Source organism: Haematobia irritans, chromosome 5, assembly GCF_050003625.1.
Source record: "Haematobia irritans isolate KBUSLIRL chromosome 5, ASM5000362v1, whole genome shotgun sequence".
Lineage (NCBI taxonomy): Eukaryota > Metazoa > Arthropoda > Insecta > Diptera > Muscidae > Haematobia > Haematobia irritans.
In genome coordinates, this window is record NC_134401.1 from 43274983 (window position 1) to 43291862 (window position 16880).

The following is a 16880-nucleotide window of genomic DNA, read 5'->3' on the forward strand; positions in this document are numbered from 1 at the left end:
CTATAGAAATAAAATTTTGACAAAATTTTCTATAGAAATAAAATTTTAACAAAATTTTCTATGGAAATAAAATATTAACAAAATTTTCTATAGAAATAAAATTTTGACAAAATTGTCTTTGAAAAAAATTTTTATAGAAATAAAATTTTGATAACATTTTCTATACAATTTTGATAAAATAGTCAAAATTTCATTTCTATAGGAAATTTTTTCAAAATTTCATTTCTATAGGAAATTTTGTCAAAATTTCATTTCTATAAGAATTTTTATCAAAATTTCATTTCTATTGGTCTTTATGTCAAAATTTCATTTTCACAGGAATTTTTGTCAAAACTTCATTCCTAAAGGAAATTTTATCCAAATTTCATTTCCATAGGAAATTGTCTCAAAATTTCATTTCTATAGGAAATATTGTCAAAATTTCATTTCTATAGGAAATTTTGTTAAAATTTCATTCCTATAGGAAATTGTGTCAAAATTTCATTTCTAGAGGAAATTTTGCAAAAATTTCATTTCTTTCCTTTTTATAGGAAATTTTATCAAAATTCCATTTCTTTAGGAAATTTTATCACAATTTCATCTCTTTAGGAAATTTTGTCGAAATTTCATTTTTATAGAACATCTTGTCAAAATTTCCTTTCTAACTTTCGAAGCAACCTCTATACATGATATGGCAAAGATTTTAATTTCATATTACATTCCTCTGACATTATCACAAGGAATTATTTCCTACAACATAGTAATGACATGACATACCAACACAACCAAAATATCCGGTTGGGTAAAATAATATTTCATTATGGTCATTCAGTACACATATGAATATATGTATGTATATTTTCCCCCATATTTGTGTACGCATACACATATTTCATTATAGTTCCGAATTTCAATTTCATTTCAATTAGGATGGAAGAAGTATTAAATTTTTGTTTTACACATTGCAATGAATTTAAGTGAAAGAATATAATTATTCACATATGGAAAAGATTTAAAATTGTGGATTTTATTCAAAAATAAATATAAAATATTTGTATTCTCATTTACACTCAGAAAAAAATAACGAGCATATGGAATATATAGGCAAGATGACAGCTATGTCCATAATACGGTTTGAAAGATCGTTAGTTAACGGAGCACTAACGTATTATTATTAGACATAAATATCTTGTTTTCCTTGTGAAAAAAAAAAATTTTGTATTTTGGGGAAAAGTGAATTTAGAATTTGGAAAAATGAGATTAGAGCTACACGAAGTTCAAAATGGGCTCATATTTGGGAAGTTCAAAATGGACTCAAATTAGAGAAAATCTGTACTATTTTTGAAAATAAAATTATTAATCATAAATGGTTTATTTTTCTTGTAAAAGAAAATTTTGTATTTTGAGGACAAAATGAAATGTAAAATGGACATGGCAAAAATGAGCTTAGCACGAAGTACAAAATGGGCTCATATTTGGGAAAATTTTAGAAAATTCTATACTATTAGGTTATGTGCGAAATTTCTAATATAATTTTTATGAACTAAAATAAATTTAATTTGGCTTTACACGCAAAGAAAAAAAACGTTTGGAAAACGTGTACCGAAAACGTTTTTCTTTTGTTAGAGTTGTTTGAATTGCTTCGAAAATTTTAAACTTTTATCACCAACAAAAATTCGTTTGTTACAAAATTTTTATTTTTTTAATAAAAAAAGTTATTTTTGAAACAACAACACAGTCCACTTCGTTTATATCAAACACTGTTCTTTTCTGATTTTAGGTCTTTAATAAGACACATTTTACAGTTCTAAATTTAATATAGTACAATGTAATGTTGAACATTTTTTCGGAATCTTCCGAACATATCTGGAATATATGTAAAAAACAAGTATATACGGCCGTAAGTTCGGCCAGGCCGAATCTTATGTACCCTCCACCATGGATTGCGTAGGAACTTCTACTAAAGGCTGTCATCCACAATCGAATTACTTGGGTTGCGATAACACTTGCCGATGGCAAGGTATCGTAAAACTTTTTAACACTGTCTTCTAAATTGTAAGTTAGCCCATACGTGGTATATATTAAACAAAAAAAGCCGATTAAATACGTATATAATCTAGTTTGACAAAATTTTCTATAGAAATAAAATTTTGACAAAATTTTCTATAGAAATGAAACCTTGACAAAATTTTCTATAGAAATAAAATTTTGACAAAATTTTCTATAGAAATAAAAATTTGACAAAATTTTCTATAGAAATAAAAACTTGACAAAATTTTCTATAGAAATAAAATGTTGACAAAATTTTCTATGGAAGTAAAATGTTGACAAAATTTTCTATAGCAATACAATTTTGACAAAAATTTCTATAGAAATAAAATGTTGACAAAATTTTGTATAGAAATAAAATTTTGACAAAATTTTGTATAGAAATAAAATGTTGACAAAATTTTCTACAGAAATAAATTATTTACAAAATTTTCTATAGAAATAAAATTTTGACAAACATTTCTATAGAAATAAACTTTTGACAAAACTTTCTATAGAAATGAAATTTTAACAAAACTTTCTATAGTAATAAAATTTGACAAAATTTTCTATGGAAATAAAGTTTTGGTAGATTACAAAATTTTCTATAGAAATAAAATTTTGACAAAATTTTCTATGGAAATAAAATTTTGACAAACATTTGTATAGAAATAAACTTTTGACAAAACTTTATATAGAAATGAAATTTTGACAAAACTTTCTATAGTAATAAAATTTGACAAAATTTTCTATGGAAATAAAGTTTTGGTAGATTATTTTTGGCGATATGGACCAATTTTTGTGTAATAAGTCATCGGCTATATATAACTAAAGACCGATATGGACCAATTTTTACATGGCTGTTAGAGGCCATATATTGACAAAATGTACCAAATTTCAACCGTATCGGATGACTTTTGCTCCTCCAAGAGGTTCCGGACGTCAAATCTGGGGACGGTTTATATGGGAACTATATATAATTATGGACCGATATGGACCAATTTTTGCATGGTTGTTAGAGACCATATACTAACACCATGTACCAAATTTCAACTGGATCGGATGAATTTTGCTCTTCCAAGAGGCTCCGGAGGTCAAATCTGGGGATCGGTTTATATGGGGGCTATATATAATTATGGACCGATATGGACCGATATGGACCAATTTTTGCATGGTTATTATAGGCCGTAAACTAACATCAGGTACCAAATTTCAACCGGATCGGATGAATTTTGCCCCTCCTAAAGTCTCCGGAGGTCAAATCTGGGGATCGGTTTATATGGGGGCTATATATAATTATGGACCGATATGGACCAATTTTTGCATGGTTGTTAAAAACCGTATACTGAGACCACGTACTAAATTTCAACCGCATCGGATGAATTTTGCTCTTCCAAGAGGCTCCGGAGGTCAAATGTGGGGATCGGTTTATATGGGGGCTATATATAATTATGGACCGATATGGACCAATTTTTGCATGGTTGTTAGAGACCATATACTAACATCAGGTACCAAATTTCAATCGGATCGGATGAATTTTGCCCCTCCAAGAGGCTCCGGAGGTCAAATCTGGGGATCGGTTTATATGGGGGATATATATAATTATGGACCGATATGGACCAATTTTTGCATGGTTGTTAGAGACCGTATGCTAAGACCACTTACCAAATTTCAACCGGATCGGATGAATTTTGCTGCTCCGGGAGGCTCCCCAAGCCAAATTTGGGGATCGGTTTATATGGGGCTATACGTTTATATGGGGGCTATGGTCCGATATGGCCCATTTTCAATACCGTCCGACCTACATCAATAACAACTACTTGTGCCAAGTTTCAAGTCGATAGCTTGTTTCGTTCGGAAGTTAGCGTGATTTCCACAGACGGACGGACAGCCGGACAGACGGACAGACGGACGGACGGACAGACGGACGGACGGACGGACATGCTTAGATCGACTCAGAATTTCACCACGACCCAGAATATATATACTTTATGGGGTCTTAGAGCAATATTTCGATGTGTTACAAACGGAATGACAAAGTTAATATACCCCCATCCTATGGTGGAGGGTATAAAAAACGAAAAAAAACTTTGGTCAAGCAGGGATCAAACCCACAACCCTTGGCATGCAAGTCGGACGTAACAACCACTGCTCTACGGTGACAAACTTAATGTTTGTTTCTGTTAAATAAACTTTGTTTATTCGGTTCGTGGACGCCGCAACCTATGCTATATAAATATAACTTATATAGATAATTATCTATTGATGACCATAACAGGTACAAAGCTCAGTGGTTAGTGTGTTGGCTTACAAAGTGCATGGTCCGCGGTTCGATTCTCCGTCCAGGCGAAAGGTAAAAAATTTTAAAAATTTATAAAATCGTATAATTTCTTCTACATTGTTTGTATTTCACGAAAAGGTGTTGAGAACTAAAAAACCTCGTGGATGTGAGGGAAAATGAAATTAGCAAGAAAACAATGTTTTTTTTTTTTGAGTTAGTCTTTATTAAATTGTTTTTACTTCCTAGAAAAGAATAAACGTTTATCACAACAAGTATATAATTTTCTTTCAAATACACTTCCTTACAGCGAAAAGCAAATGAGAAACGAACTTTGTTTGTCTTTGTTTCGTTTGGGAGGAAAGAATTATTTTTTTGCGTGTAGTGACCCTTTTTTTGAATGTAGCTCTATACTCACTCAAAGAGAGAATAGCAATTAAAACGGGAACTACACTCCCGAATATTCCAAAGCCTGGGGGCTAATCACGGCATTCGATATCGAATTCATAATCGTATCGAAAAAATTGTCGATACGATTAAAAGTTTGGATCACGGCATTCGATCGAAATTTGATGCAATTTCTCAAGCGTTGCCAACAGCAAAAAACGAAGCAGAGCAAAATGAAATGACAAAACTAAGTTAGCGTCACAAAATAGAATGTAGAAAAAAACATGTTTTTGGAGGTTTCAAAGTAAAAAGTAAATTGTATTGCATTATATCTTATGGACCCATATCTCTTTTTACATTCCTCCAATTTCCTTCCTAATTGGAGGATGAGATGAATATAAAATAATTCGGCGACAAATAAGGAATAAAAGTGCACATTGTTATTGGTGTAAGTACATGGGTTTGAAATGGTGTGCACTGTTAGAAAGTCACCTTTTGTAGGCTCAATGGACGATTTCGGCTGACGAAGGAGGCGTTCAAATGGAAAATAATTTTTGGTGGCATGTCAACGTCAATTTTATCACTTTACAATTGTCTGCCGTCTTAAAACTTTTTGCGAGTGGGAACCTTCATAATTCACTATTCTTACAAGGTGGTCCAGAAGCGTTATGTTGTCACGGAATGGTACGGCATTTGGTCGATCACAATCTCTTGAATATCGATGTGCGCTTTATATATGGTTCTTTGCCAAGCTAGAATGCTCGCTGCGAACACTACTATGAACTAAAACTAATATATTTACTATTCCTATATGGCGAAAACAATGTAAAAAACATGTGAAAAATGTTTTACGATTGCAATTTACCAATCGAAAAAATTGTCGATCAAAAAAACTCGATATCGACTCCCGTGATCCGAAAAATTTAGATTTCGATCAAAAGTTCTCGATATCGAATGCCGTGATTAGCCCCCTGTATATGGACCTCTACCTCAATGGAATTTTATCTCTATAGAAATTTTTGCAAAATTTTATCTCTATAATTTTATCACAATTTTATCTCTGTAGAAAATTTTGTCAAAATTTTATTTCTATAGAAAATTTTATCAAAATTTTATTGCTATAGAAAATTTTTGCAAAATTTTATCTAAATTTTATTTCTTTAGAAAATTATTGCAAAATTGTATCTCCATAGAAACTTTTTGCAAATTTTTATATCTATAGAAAATTTTTTGCAAAATTTTATTTCTATATAGTAAATTTTGTCACTATTTTATTTCTATAAAAAGTTTGTCTAAATTTCATTTCTATGGTCAATTTTGTCAAAATTTTATTTCTATAGAAAATTTTGTCAAAATTTTATTTCTATAAAAAAAATTTGTCAAAATTTTATTTCTATAGAAAATTTGGTCAAAATTTTATTTCCATAGAAAATATTGTCAAAATTTTATTTCCATAGAAAATTTTGGCAAAATTTTATTTCTATAGAAAATTTTGTCAATATTTTATTTCTATAGAATATTTTGTTAACATTTTTATTTCTGTAGAAAATTTTGTCAAACTTTTATTTCCGTAGAAAATTTTGTCAAAACTTTATTGCTCTAGAAAATTTTGTCAATTTTTTTTTTTCTATAGAAAATTTTGTCAAAATTTTATTTCTTTAGAAAATTTTGTCAAAATTTTATTTCTTTAGAAAATTTTGTCAAAATTTTATTTCATAGAAAATTTTGTCAAAATTTTATTTCTATAGAAAATTTTGTCAAAATTTTATTTCTCTAGAAAATTTTGTTAATATTTTAATTTTATAGAAAATTTTGTCAAAATTTTATTTTTATACAAAATTTTGTCAAAATTTTACTTCCATTGAAAATTTTGTCAAAATTTTATTTCTATAGAAGATTTTGTCAAAATTTTATTTCTATAGAAAATTTTGTCAAAATTTGATTTCTATAGAAAATTTTGTCAAAATTTGATTTCTATAGAAAATTTTTCAAATTTTGATTTCTATAGAAAATTTTGTCAAAATTTTATTTCTATAGAACATTTTGTCAAAATTGTATCTTTATAGAAAATTTTGTCAAAATGTTATCTTTATAGAAACTTTGTCAAGATTTTATCTTTATAGAAAATTTTGTCAAGATTTTATTTCTTTCTATAGAAAATTTTATCAAAATTTTAATTTAACTCCTATAGTAAATTTTGTCGAAATTTTATTTCTGTAGAAACTCTTGCCATAATTTTATGTCTAGAATATTTTGTCAAAATGTTATTTCTATAGAAAATTTTGTTAAAAATTTAATTTCACTCCTAACTATAGTAAATTTTGTCAAAATTTAAATTCTATAGAAAATTTTGTAAAAATTTTAATTTAACTCCTATAGTAAATTTTGTCAAAATTTTAATTTAACTCCTATAGTAAATTTTGTCAAAATTTAATTTCTATAGAAAATTTTTGCAAAATTTTATTTCTATAGTAAATTTTGTCAAAATTTTATTTCTATAGAAAATTTTGTCAATATTTTATTTCTATAGAAAATTTTTTTAACATTTTTATTTCTGTAGAAAATTTTGTCAAACTTCTATTTCCGTAGAAAATTTTGTCAAAACTTTATTGCTCTAGAAAATTCTGTCAAAAATTTTTTTTCTATAGAAAATTTTGTCAAAATTTTATTTCTTTAGAAAATTTTGTCAAAATTTTATTTCTATAGAAAATTTTGTCAAAATTTTATTTCTATAGAAAATTTTGTCAAAATTTTATTTCTCTAGAAAATTTTGTTAATATTTTAATTTTATAGAAAATTTTGTCAAAATTTTATTTTTATACAAAATTTTGTCAAAATTTTACTTCCATTGAAAATTTTGTCAAAATTTTATTTCTATAGAAGATTTTGTCAAAATTTTATTTCTATAGAAGATTTTGTCAAAATTTTATTTCTATAGAAAATTTTGTCAAAATTTTATTTCTATAGAAAATTTTGTCAAAATTTGATTTCTATAGAAAATTTTGTCAAAATTTTATTTCTATAGAACATTTTGTCAAAATTGTATCTTTATAGAAAATTTTGTCAAAATTTTATCTTTATAGAAAATTTTGTCAAGATTTTATCTTTATAGAAAATTTTGTCAAGATTTTATTTCTTTCTATAGAAAATTTTATCAAAATTTTAATTTAACTCCTATAGTAAATTTTGTCGAAATTTTATTTCTGTAGAAAATCTTGTCATAATTTTATGTCTAGAATATTTTGTCAAAATGTTATTATGTTATAGAAAATTTTATTATGTTATAGAAAATTTTGTTAAAAATTTAATTTAACTCCTAACTATAGTAAATTTTGTAAAAATTTTAATTTAACTCCTATAGTAAATTTTGTCAAAATTTTAATTTAACTCCTATAGTAAATTTTGTCAAAATTTAATTTCTATAGAAAATTTTAGCAAAATTTTATTTCTATAGTAAATTTTGTCAAAATTTTATTTCTATAGAAAATTTTTGCAAAATTTTATTTCTATAGAAAATTTTTGCAAAATTTTATCTCTATAAAAAATTCGGTCAAAATTTTATCTTTATAGAAAATTTTGTCAAAATTGTATCTCTATCGAATTTTTTTTACAATAAAAACTTTGTCATAATTGTATCTCTATAGAAAATTTTGTCAAAATGTTATTTCTATTTATGAAGTACCTCTTTGTGGAGAGGAATATTTTGCAAAATCTACCAAAACATCAATAATTCTACCAATCTACCAAACAGTAAAAAAAATGACTTACGAGCCTGCGTCATTTGGGAGAGTAAAGTTGGTGCTAAAAAAATTTAAAGTGTCGATTCAGCTTTAAAAAAACTCTCTTCTCTAGCTCAATGACATTAACACCACAGATATAAATGATCTTAATGCCATATTGCATTTACTGCATTATTCGCCTTGCAACTACCGTAAAAACATGGTCTCTCAATTGCGTACAATTTATTTTATTCTCTTATATTCACACAAGTATTTAAGACATAAAAAGAATTGCAACATAAGATTTTTTTCTAAACCTTTGAATGTAGCCATCCAATACGCCATGATGTTGCTTCGGGATAGTTGTATTTATCATCAGGAGAACTTAAATATCTTTGTCTCAGATATCCTAGACGTGAACCCCCTTTGAGCAATTGTTGGTCATGTTCTGAAGGGGGTTTCATGGGGCTCTTAAAATTGTTGATGGCTCTCAATTCATCCGCAGATAGATCATAAGAGAATTGAGGATTTTGCCTTTTGGATAAACGATGTTTTGAGCACATACTTGAAGACATAGAGGATTTCCAAATAGGAGACTTTGGTTTTGTTCTCCTCAAAGAAATTTCAGTAAGAAGTTTTTGGTGTTTTGCAGAGGATTTGTATGGCGGCTTATTGCCACTGGCAATGGGATTCGATTTATTTGGCGATTTGACTTTATTATCGAGATTATCTTCCTTCTCTGATTTCTCTTCATTGGTATTACAAACATCTTGAAGACTGGAACCACTAAACCCCATATCTGTTTGGGTTTCTATTTCATTTTTATCAATCGATGTTCGATCTTCGCATATGAAAGTTTTTTCTTTAGGCTCTAAACCATCGGATTTTGTTGGATCGTACCATAATTTCTCCTGTATAGAACGAATTATATCTTGATTGTAATCATATCTGTCTTTTATACGGGAAATTTCTTTTCTGGAATTTTTTAGATATTTCGACCTTAAAGAAAATTTAAATGGATGATATGAGGAGTCATTTTCCAAAGAATTTTCGCTCTTGTATTTGGAAGTCATTGAAAGTAATTTTTTTGCAACAAACACGAACGAAATTGATTAACTTTAATAATAAAAAAAAACTAATATGACATTGAAAAAATTGTATTGTCATAGTAAAGAATGGTATAATAGAATGGGTAACACAAAAAAAAATCTAAAATTATGGACTTTTGGGAACTGTGTTGTTTTTTATCAAAGTTTTAATCCACCATGGAAATTCACCTGAACCTATAGAAAATTTTGACAAAATTTTATTTCTATAGGATATTTCGTCAATATTTTATTTCTACAGAAAATTTTATCAAAATTTGATTTCTATAGAAACTTTTGTCAAAATTTTATTTCTATATAAAATTTTGTCAACATTTTATTTCTATAGAAAATTTTATCAAAATTTTATTTCTATAGAAAATTTTGTCAAGATTTTATTTCTATAGAAAATTTTGTCAACATTTTATTTCTATAGAAAATTTTGTCAACATTTTATTTCTATAGAAAATTTTGTCAAAATTTTATTTTTCTAGAAAATTTTGTCAAAATTTTATTTCTATAGAAAATTTTGTCAAAATTTTATTTCTATAGAAAATTTTGTCAACATTTTATTTCTATAGAAAATTTTGTCAAAATTTTATTTCTATAGAAAATTTTGTCAAAATTTTATTTCTATAGAAAATTTTGTCAAAATTTTATTTCTGTAGAAAATTTTGTCAAAATTTTATTTCTATAGAAAATTTTGTCAAAATTTTATTTCTATAGAAATTGTTTATAGAAACTTTTGTCAAAATTTTATTTCTATATAAAATTTTGTCAACATTTTATTTCTATAGAACATTTTATCAAAATTTTATTTCTATAGAAAATTTTGTCAAGATTTTATTTCTATAGAAAATTTTGTCAACATTTTATTTCTATAGAAAATTTTGTCAAAATTTTATTTTTTATAGAAAATTTTGTCAAAATTTTATTTCTATAGAAAATTTTGTCAAAATTTTATTTCTATAGAAAATTTTGTCAACATTTTATTTCTATAGAAAATTTTGTCAAAATTTTATTTCTATAGAAAATTTTGTCAAAATTTTATTTCTATAGAAAATTTTGTCAAAATTTTATTTCTGTAGAAAATTTTGTCAAAATTTTATTTCTATAGAACATTTTGTCAACATTTTATTTTTATAGAAAGTTTTGTCAAAATTTTATTTCTATAGAAAATTTTGACAAAATTTTATTTCTATAGAAATTGTTGTCAAAATTTTATTTCTATAGAAAATTTTGCCAAAATTTTATTTCTATAGGAAATTTTGTCAACATTTTATTTCTATAGAAAATTTTTTAAAACTTTATTTCTATAGAAAATTTTTACAAAATTTTATTTCTAAAGAAAATTTTTACAAAATTTTATTTCTAAAGAAAATTTTTTAATAATTTTATTTCCAAAGGAAATTTTTGTCAAAATTTGATTTCTATTATGACTTTTCCTCTTTTGGTTAAGCTACACTTGTAATTTAGTCACTGCATGGTTTTAAGCTGAAATCAAAAACAACAATAATGATTGAAGAAAGGTATGTGAACAGAGGCACTCCCCAAGGAGGAGTTCTATCACCTCTTCTTTGGAATGTTGCTATAAACAACCTTTTGGTTTCCCTAGAAAAAGAAAGGATAAAAGTGGTGCATACGCAGACGATGTGGCTCTAGCAGTCAGGGGAAAATTCCCATCCACAATCAGAGATGTTATACAGAGAGCCCTCCGGATGACTGAGAAATGGACGAAAGAGAATGGTCTTGGAGTAAATCATGTAAAGACAGAATTAGTCATGTACTGCAAAGATCGCAAAACTCCCACGGTTAAGCCCATATCCTTAGGGGGTATTGAAATTCCCTTTGGTAAGTGTGCAAAATACCTTGGCGTTATTCTGGACAAGAAGCTGAACTTTAAGCTTAATATAGAAGAAAGAGCGAGAAAAGCCACGATAGCTTTGTACTCGTGCAAAAAAGCAATAGGAACAAGTAAGTTCGGCCAGGCCGAATCTTATGTACCCTCCACCATGGATTGCGTAGAAACTTCTACGAAAGACTGTTATACACAATCGAATTACTTGGGTTGTGGTATCTTAAATCGTTTTCTAAATTGTGAGTTAGTCCACACGTGGTATATATTAGACAAAAATGTATGTAAGTCTACAAATAATTACGAATCGATATGGACTTACACCCAGAAAAAAGTGACCCCTTCTTTAAGTTAAAATGAACTCATTGTGAAGAAAGTTGAACTTCGTATAGCGCCAAAGACATTTTTATTTGTTTGAATGATGTGATTTTCGTAGAAATTAGGTAGAATGCATTCCGTATATTAGTTAACATTTTCGTATATTTATGTACCACTATACTACAGAATGAAAAAAATTAACTGGATTGAAATCATATATGGAATGATTTTATTGAACTTTTTTCATTCATTTGGACAAATCTTACATATTAGTGGTTAACCTTTTACTTCAAATTTAGATCTGCTTACCTTCGTTTTAAATACAATTTTATGTATTTATATAAGCAATTTTTTCTTCAATAAAAGGCATGTTTTATTAATATATTAAATATATTTATTTAGAATCAACAGCATCGACTGGCCTTGAAATATTAAAACACATTTTTTCTTCTTGTAGTACCTTTCACTTTGAATAATTTGCTGACTAGCAATTTTGTCCACCTTTTACAATTTCAATACCTACACGGATGAAAAAGACTGTTTTTCATATGTTTGGCTATAAACATTATATGTTTGGAACACAAATTTTTAAACACAATATTTTTGAGTGCAAGCATATAATGTTCATAAACTAGCATAACATGTTTGGGACATATATGTTAATATGTTAGAACATATTATGTTTGGGACATAAAATGTTTGTAAATATAATATGCTTGGATGCAAACATATATTAATTTAGAAATAGCCTATAAACATATATGTGTTTAGTAGCTTGGAGCGCTATTTAACAGGGAGCGATATTGAATTAAGTTGGTGGTGGTTGCTTGTTATTACAAAATTAACATTTTATTTCCCCTTGGGCAATTGATCAGCTACTTCTTTGATCCTTACAAACTGTGTGGTCCGCTGTTCGAATCCCCGTCCGGCAAAAGGTAAAATTAAAATAAAAAAATCATAAAATTGAATAATTTCTTCTACAATGTTTGTATTACAGAAAAAGGTGCTAAGAACTAAAAAATCTCGTGGAAGTGAGAAAGATGTGGGGGAATATACAATTGGGCATTCAGGTCGAAAACCTATGTTGTTAGCACCTATATTACCTGTTTATTTTCATAATTCATTATGATTGTAAATATATAAATAAATAAATAAAATGTTGAGCACAATATTTGGGAGATTTTTTTTAAGCATATAATATTTTTGGGTGCAAAATGCTTCCAAACATATTATATGTTCACATAATAACATATTGTTTTTTGGAAGACAACATTATTGAATTTGGATGCAAAAATACAAAATGTTTGGAACTTAGACTACCCAAACATATATTGTTTAGACCAATATGCTTTCAAACATATTATATTGGAAGAGATCAAACATATAAATGTTTGGGCAATACCCAAAAATGTATATGCTTGAAGCAAAATATGTTTGGGAGTATATGTTACAGAATGGGAGTATATGTTAAAGAAAAAAATCCAAAACCAATTTTTTCACAAAATGTTAGCGTCACTGAATATTACCTTATATTTGAAGATTCGAAAATGAAGTCGAATGAAGGGGTTGTTATTCTGCTGGTGTTTTCCTTTTTAAGGCGAAAAATTTCATTCCCATAAGAAATGCATTGCTATTTATGCTAACGAAATTTTCGGTAGCGTTCAATTTCGTAAGCTGGTACGCACCTCTAATGAAAATAACAGGGTTGTCAAATGCATATTTTGGCAGCAAACATTTAATTTATTACAATCATTGTGTGCGTAAAAGTTTTAAAAGGTCTGTAAATAATAAACAATTTATTTGAGGAATATTGGGAACATATATTAACAATTTCTAAAAGCGATTAGCTGGTTTAAAATTTGTGTACACAGCCCTGTTTTTTGTTGTAGACTGAAATAAATTTTTGCTACCGAAAATTTCGCTAGAGGTGCATACCGGCCTTTATAAACCAATTTTCAAAAAACGAACATTTTTCTCACTAATTTAAAATAACAAATATTTTATATATTTTATTTGTTTTTATAATATTATTTTACTATATTATTTTTTAACAATCTCTCCGTATACCATAACAACGCGATTCCAACTAAAAAAACAACCCACGCGCAAACATATCGATTACATCAAAGACAGGTATCGATTACAGGTAGATAAAAGAAATGTAGGAAATTTTCCTATATTCTAACAAGTGTGTTTCCTTAAGTTTTGAAAGGATTGAATACTTCTTAGTACGAATGAACTAAAATATTTTTCTATGCCAAGTGTTATTAGTATGTATGATAAGCATTCTATAATAAAGGAAGTCAGAATTATCATTTTATAAGAAATCTTACTAAATTTGAGGAAACTTGGTTTTAGTTCGGGTTTTGTTTATTTTTACGAATGCTTTGTTATCAGTGAATAAAATTTTCTTGTTCAGTAGTAAATTCTTATACCCAGCGAAGAAAACAGTGTTAGTAAAATTCATGGTTGTTAGAAACCATATACTAACACCATGTACCAAATTTCAGCCAGATCGGATGAAATTTGCTTCTCTTAGAGGCTCCGAAAGCCAAATCGGGGGATCGGTTTATATGGGGGCTATATATAATTATGGACCGATGTGGACCAAATTTTGCATGGTTGTTAGAAACCATATACTAACACCATGTACCAAATTTCAGCCAGATCGGATGAAATTTGCTCCTCTTAGAGGCTCCGTAAGCCAAATCAGGGGATCGGTTTATATGGGGGCTATATATAATTATGGACCGATGTAGACCAATTTTTGCATAGTTGTTAGAGACCATATACTAACACCATGTATCAAATCTCAGCCGGATCGGATGAAATTTTTTTCTCTTAGAGGCTCCGCAAGCCAAATCTGGGGATCGGTTTATATAGGGGCTATATATAATTATGGTCAGATGAAATTTGCTTCTCTTAGAGGGTCTGTAAGCCAAATTTGGGGGTCCGTTTATATGGGGGCTATACGTAAAAGTGGACCGATATGGCCCATTTGCAATACCATCCGACCTACATCAATAACAACTACTTGTGCCAAGTTTCAAGTCGATAGCTTGTTTCGTTCGGAAGTTAGCGTGATTTCAACAGACGGACGGACGGACGGACATGCTCAGATCGACTCAGAATTTCACCACGACCCAGAATATTTCGATGTGTTACAAACGGAATGACAAAGTTAAAATACCCCCCATCCTATGGTGGAGGGTATAAAAAAGTGGGGACTAAAACCGAAAATTGTGTATTGGCTATAAACGGCAGTGGTTAGACCTATAATGCTATATGGTGTTGTAGTCTGATGGCCAACACTTCAGCAACCGACAGGTTTGCTGCCATCTTGCAGTCTATAAATTTGACAAACATTCTTTTCCTCTGTTGGTTAAGCTACTCTTGTAGTTTAGTCAACGCAATGGTTTTTACGCTGAGATCAAAACAACAAATAAAATTTTATCTCTATAGAAATGTTTGTCAAAATTTTATTTCTGTAGAAAATTTGTCAAGTGCCTCTTAATCTACCAAACTGGAAAAAATCTACCATTTTTGGTAGAATTCTACCAACTGTGGCAACCGTGGATCTAACGCGAACAAATTGTTTGACGGTCAAATGTTCGTGGAATATTGAATGTGTGCTGGTCCCACTAATGCCTAGGTTAGGTTAGGTTAGGTTAAAGTGGCAGCCCGATTAAGATTCAGGCTCACTTAGGCTATTCAGTCCATTGTGATACCACATTAACTAAAAGTACCTATTACATATGGGCACTTCTAGTTTTAACCGTTGAACCTTCTCGATTATTTTCTTCTGTTGAACCAACCAGATTGTTCCAAAACCATTAGCAGACTGCTTAAGTTAACGTTTTCCAGATCCGCCAGTAATTTGAAGCTATATGCCCCTAAAATTTGCTTACGCCTTACACAAAATGCAGGACACTCACACAAGACGTGTTTTATTGATTCCTTTTCCTCCGCATCATGACAGCTCATACAATAGTCATTATACTTCGCACCAATAGTTTTTGCAAAATCGCATAACAGGCAGCGACCCGTTATAGCAGATATCAGGAGTGATATCTGGCGTCTCGAGAACACTAGCATATCTAGTGTTCGGTTTTAGTTTAAATGGGGCCATATTTGCTTGGTGTCGTTACAACCCTTACAATTCTCCCATCGAACATTTGCCATCATGACAGCCTTCTCACGCAGTAAGAGCTTGCAGGTAGCCAGAGGCACACCAACAGATTCTAGATCCCCTGGAATATGTAAGGTAGAAAAACACTACAGTGATCAGGTAATCTTTTCGCTATTCGAAGTTCCAGATCTTTAGAATATACTCCGAAACCCACTTGGCCATCCAATTTGGAGCCATCAGTGTAGAAATCTATATATCTTTTATTCCCCGGGGTCCGTGTACACCACGCCTCACTGTTGGGAATTAGAGTCTCAAACTTTTTGTCGAAAAGTGGACTCGCCAAAGTGTAATCCACTACGTTAGGCACATCTGGCATTATTTTGAGGACCGAACTGTGACCGTAACTTTTTTCCGACCACAGCGATAGCTCGCGCAACCGCACGGCCGTTGTTGCAGCTGACTGTTTGGCCAAAATGTCTAAAGGCAATAGATGCAGTATGACATTAAGGGAGTTTGTTCCTGTCTTGCTGAATGCACCTGAGATACACAAGCACGCCATACGCTGAACTTTGTCTAAACTTGTCGGCTGGTGAAGTGCCGGCCACCAGACTACAACACCATATAGCATTATAGGTCTAACCACTGCCGTGTATAGCCAATGTACAATTTTTGGTTTTAGTCTCCACTTTTTCCCTATTGCCTTTTTGCACGAGTATAAAGCTACCGTTAAACTTAAAGTTCAGCTTCCTGTCCAAAATAACGCCAAGGTATTTTGCACACTCCATAAAGGGAATTTCAATACCCCCTAAGGAAATGGGCCTAACCGTGGGAGTTTTGCTATCTTTGCAGTACATGACTAGTTCTGTCTTTGCAGGAATTAACCCAAGACCATTATCTTTCGCCCATTTCTCAGTCATCCGGAGGGCTCTCTGTATAATATCTCTAACTGTTGATGGGAATTTTCCCCTGACTGCTAGCGCCACATCATCTGCGTATGATACCACTTGTATCCTTTCTTTTTCTAGGGAAACCAGAAGGTCGTTTATAGCAACATTCCAAAGAAGAGGTGATAGAACTCCTCCTTGAGGAGTGCCTCTGTTCA

At 29.6% G+C, this 16880-nt stretch overlaps 1 protein-coding gene across 1 annotated transcript; it reads right to left on the reverse strand.

Annotated features, from left to right (window-relative positions):
- Window positions 1–8617: 8617 nt before the first annotated feature.
- On the reverse strand, window positions 8618–9550 carry LOC142238809 (uncharacterized). The gene has a single exon (XM_075310529.1). The coding sequence runs from the start codon at window positions 9462–9464 to the stop codon at window positions 8703–8705; it is 762 nt and encodes a 253-aa protein (XP_075166644.1). The 5' UTR covers window positions 9465–9550; the 3' UTR covers window positions 8618–8702.
- Window positions 9551–16880: the final 7330 nt, after the last annotated feature.

Excerpts from the sequence above, each read along its gene's own strand:
- LOC142238809 (XM_075310529.1), bottom strand. The coding sequence starts at position 9,464 with ATGACTTCCAAATACAAGAGCGAAAATTCTTTGGAAAATGACTCCTCA.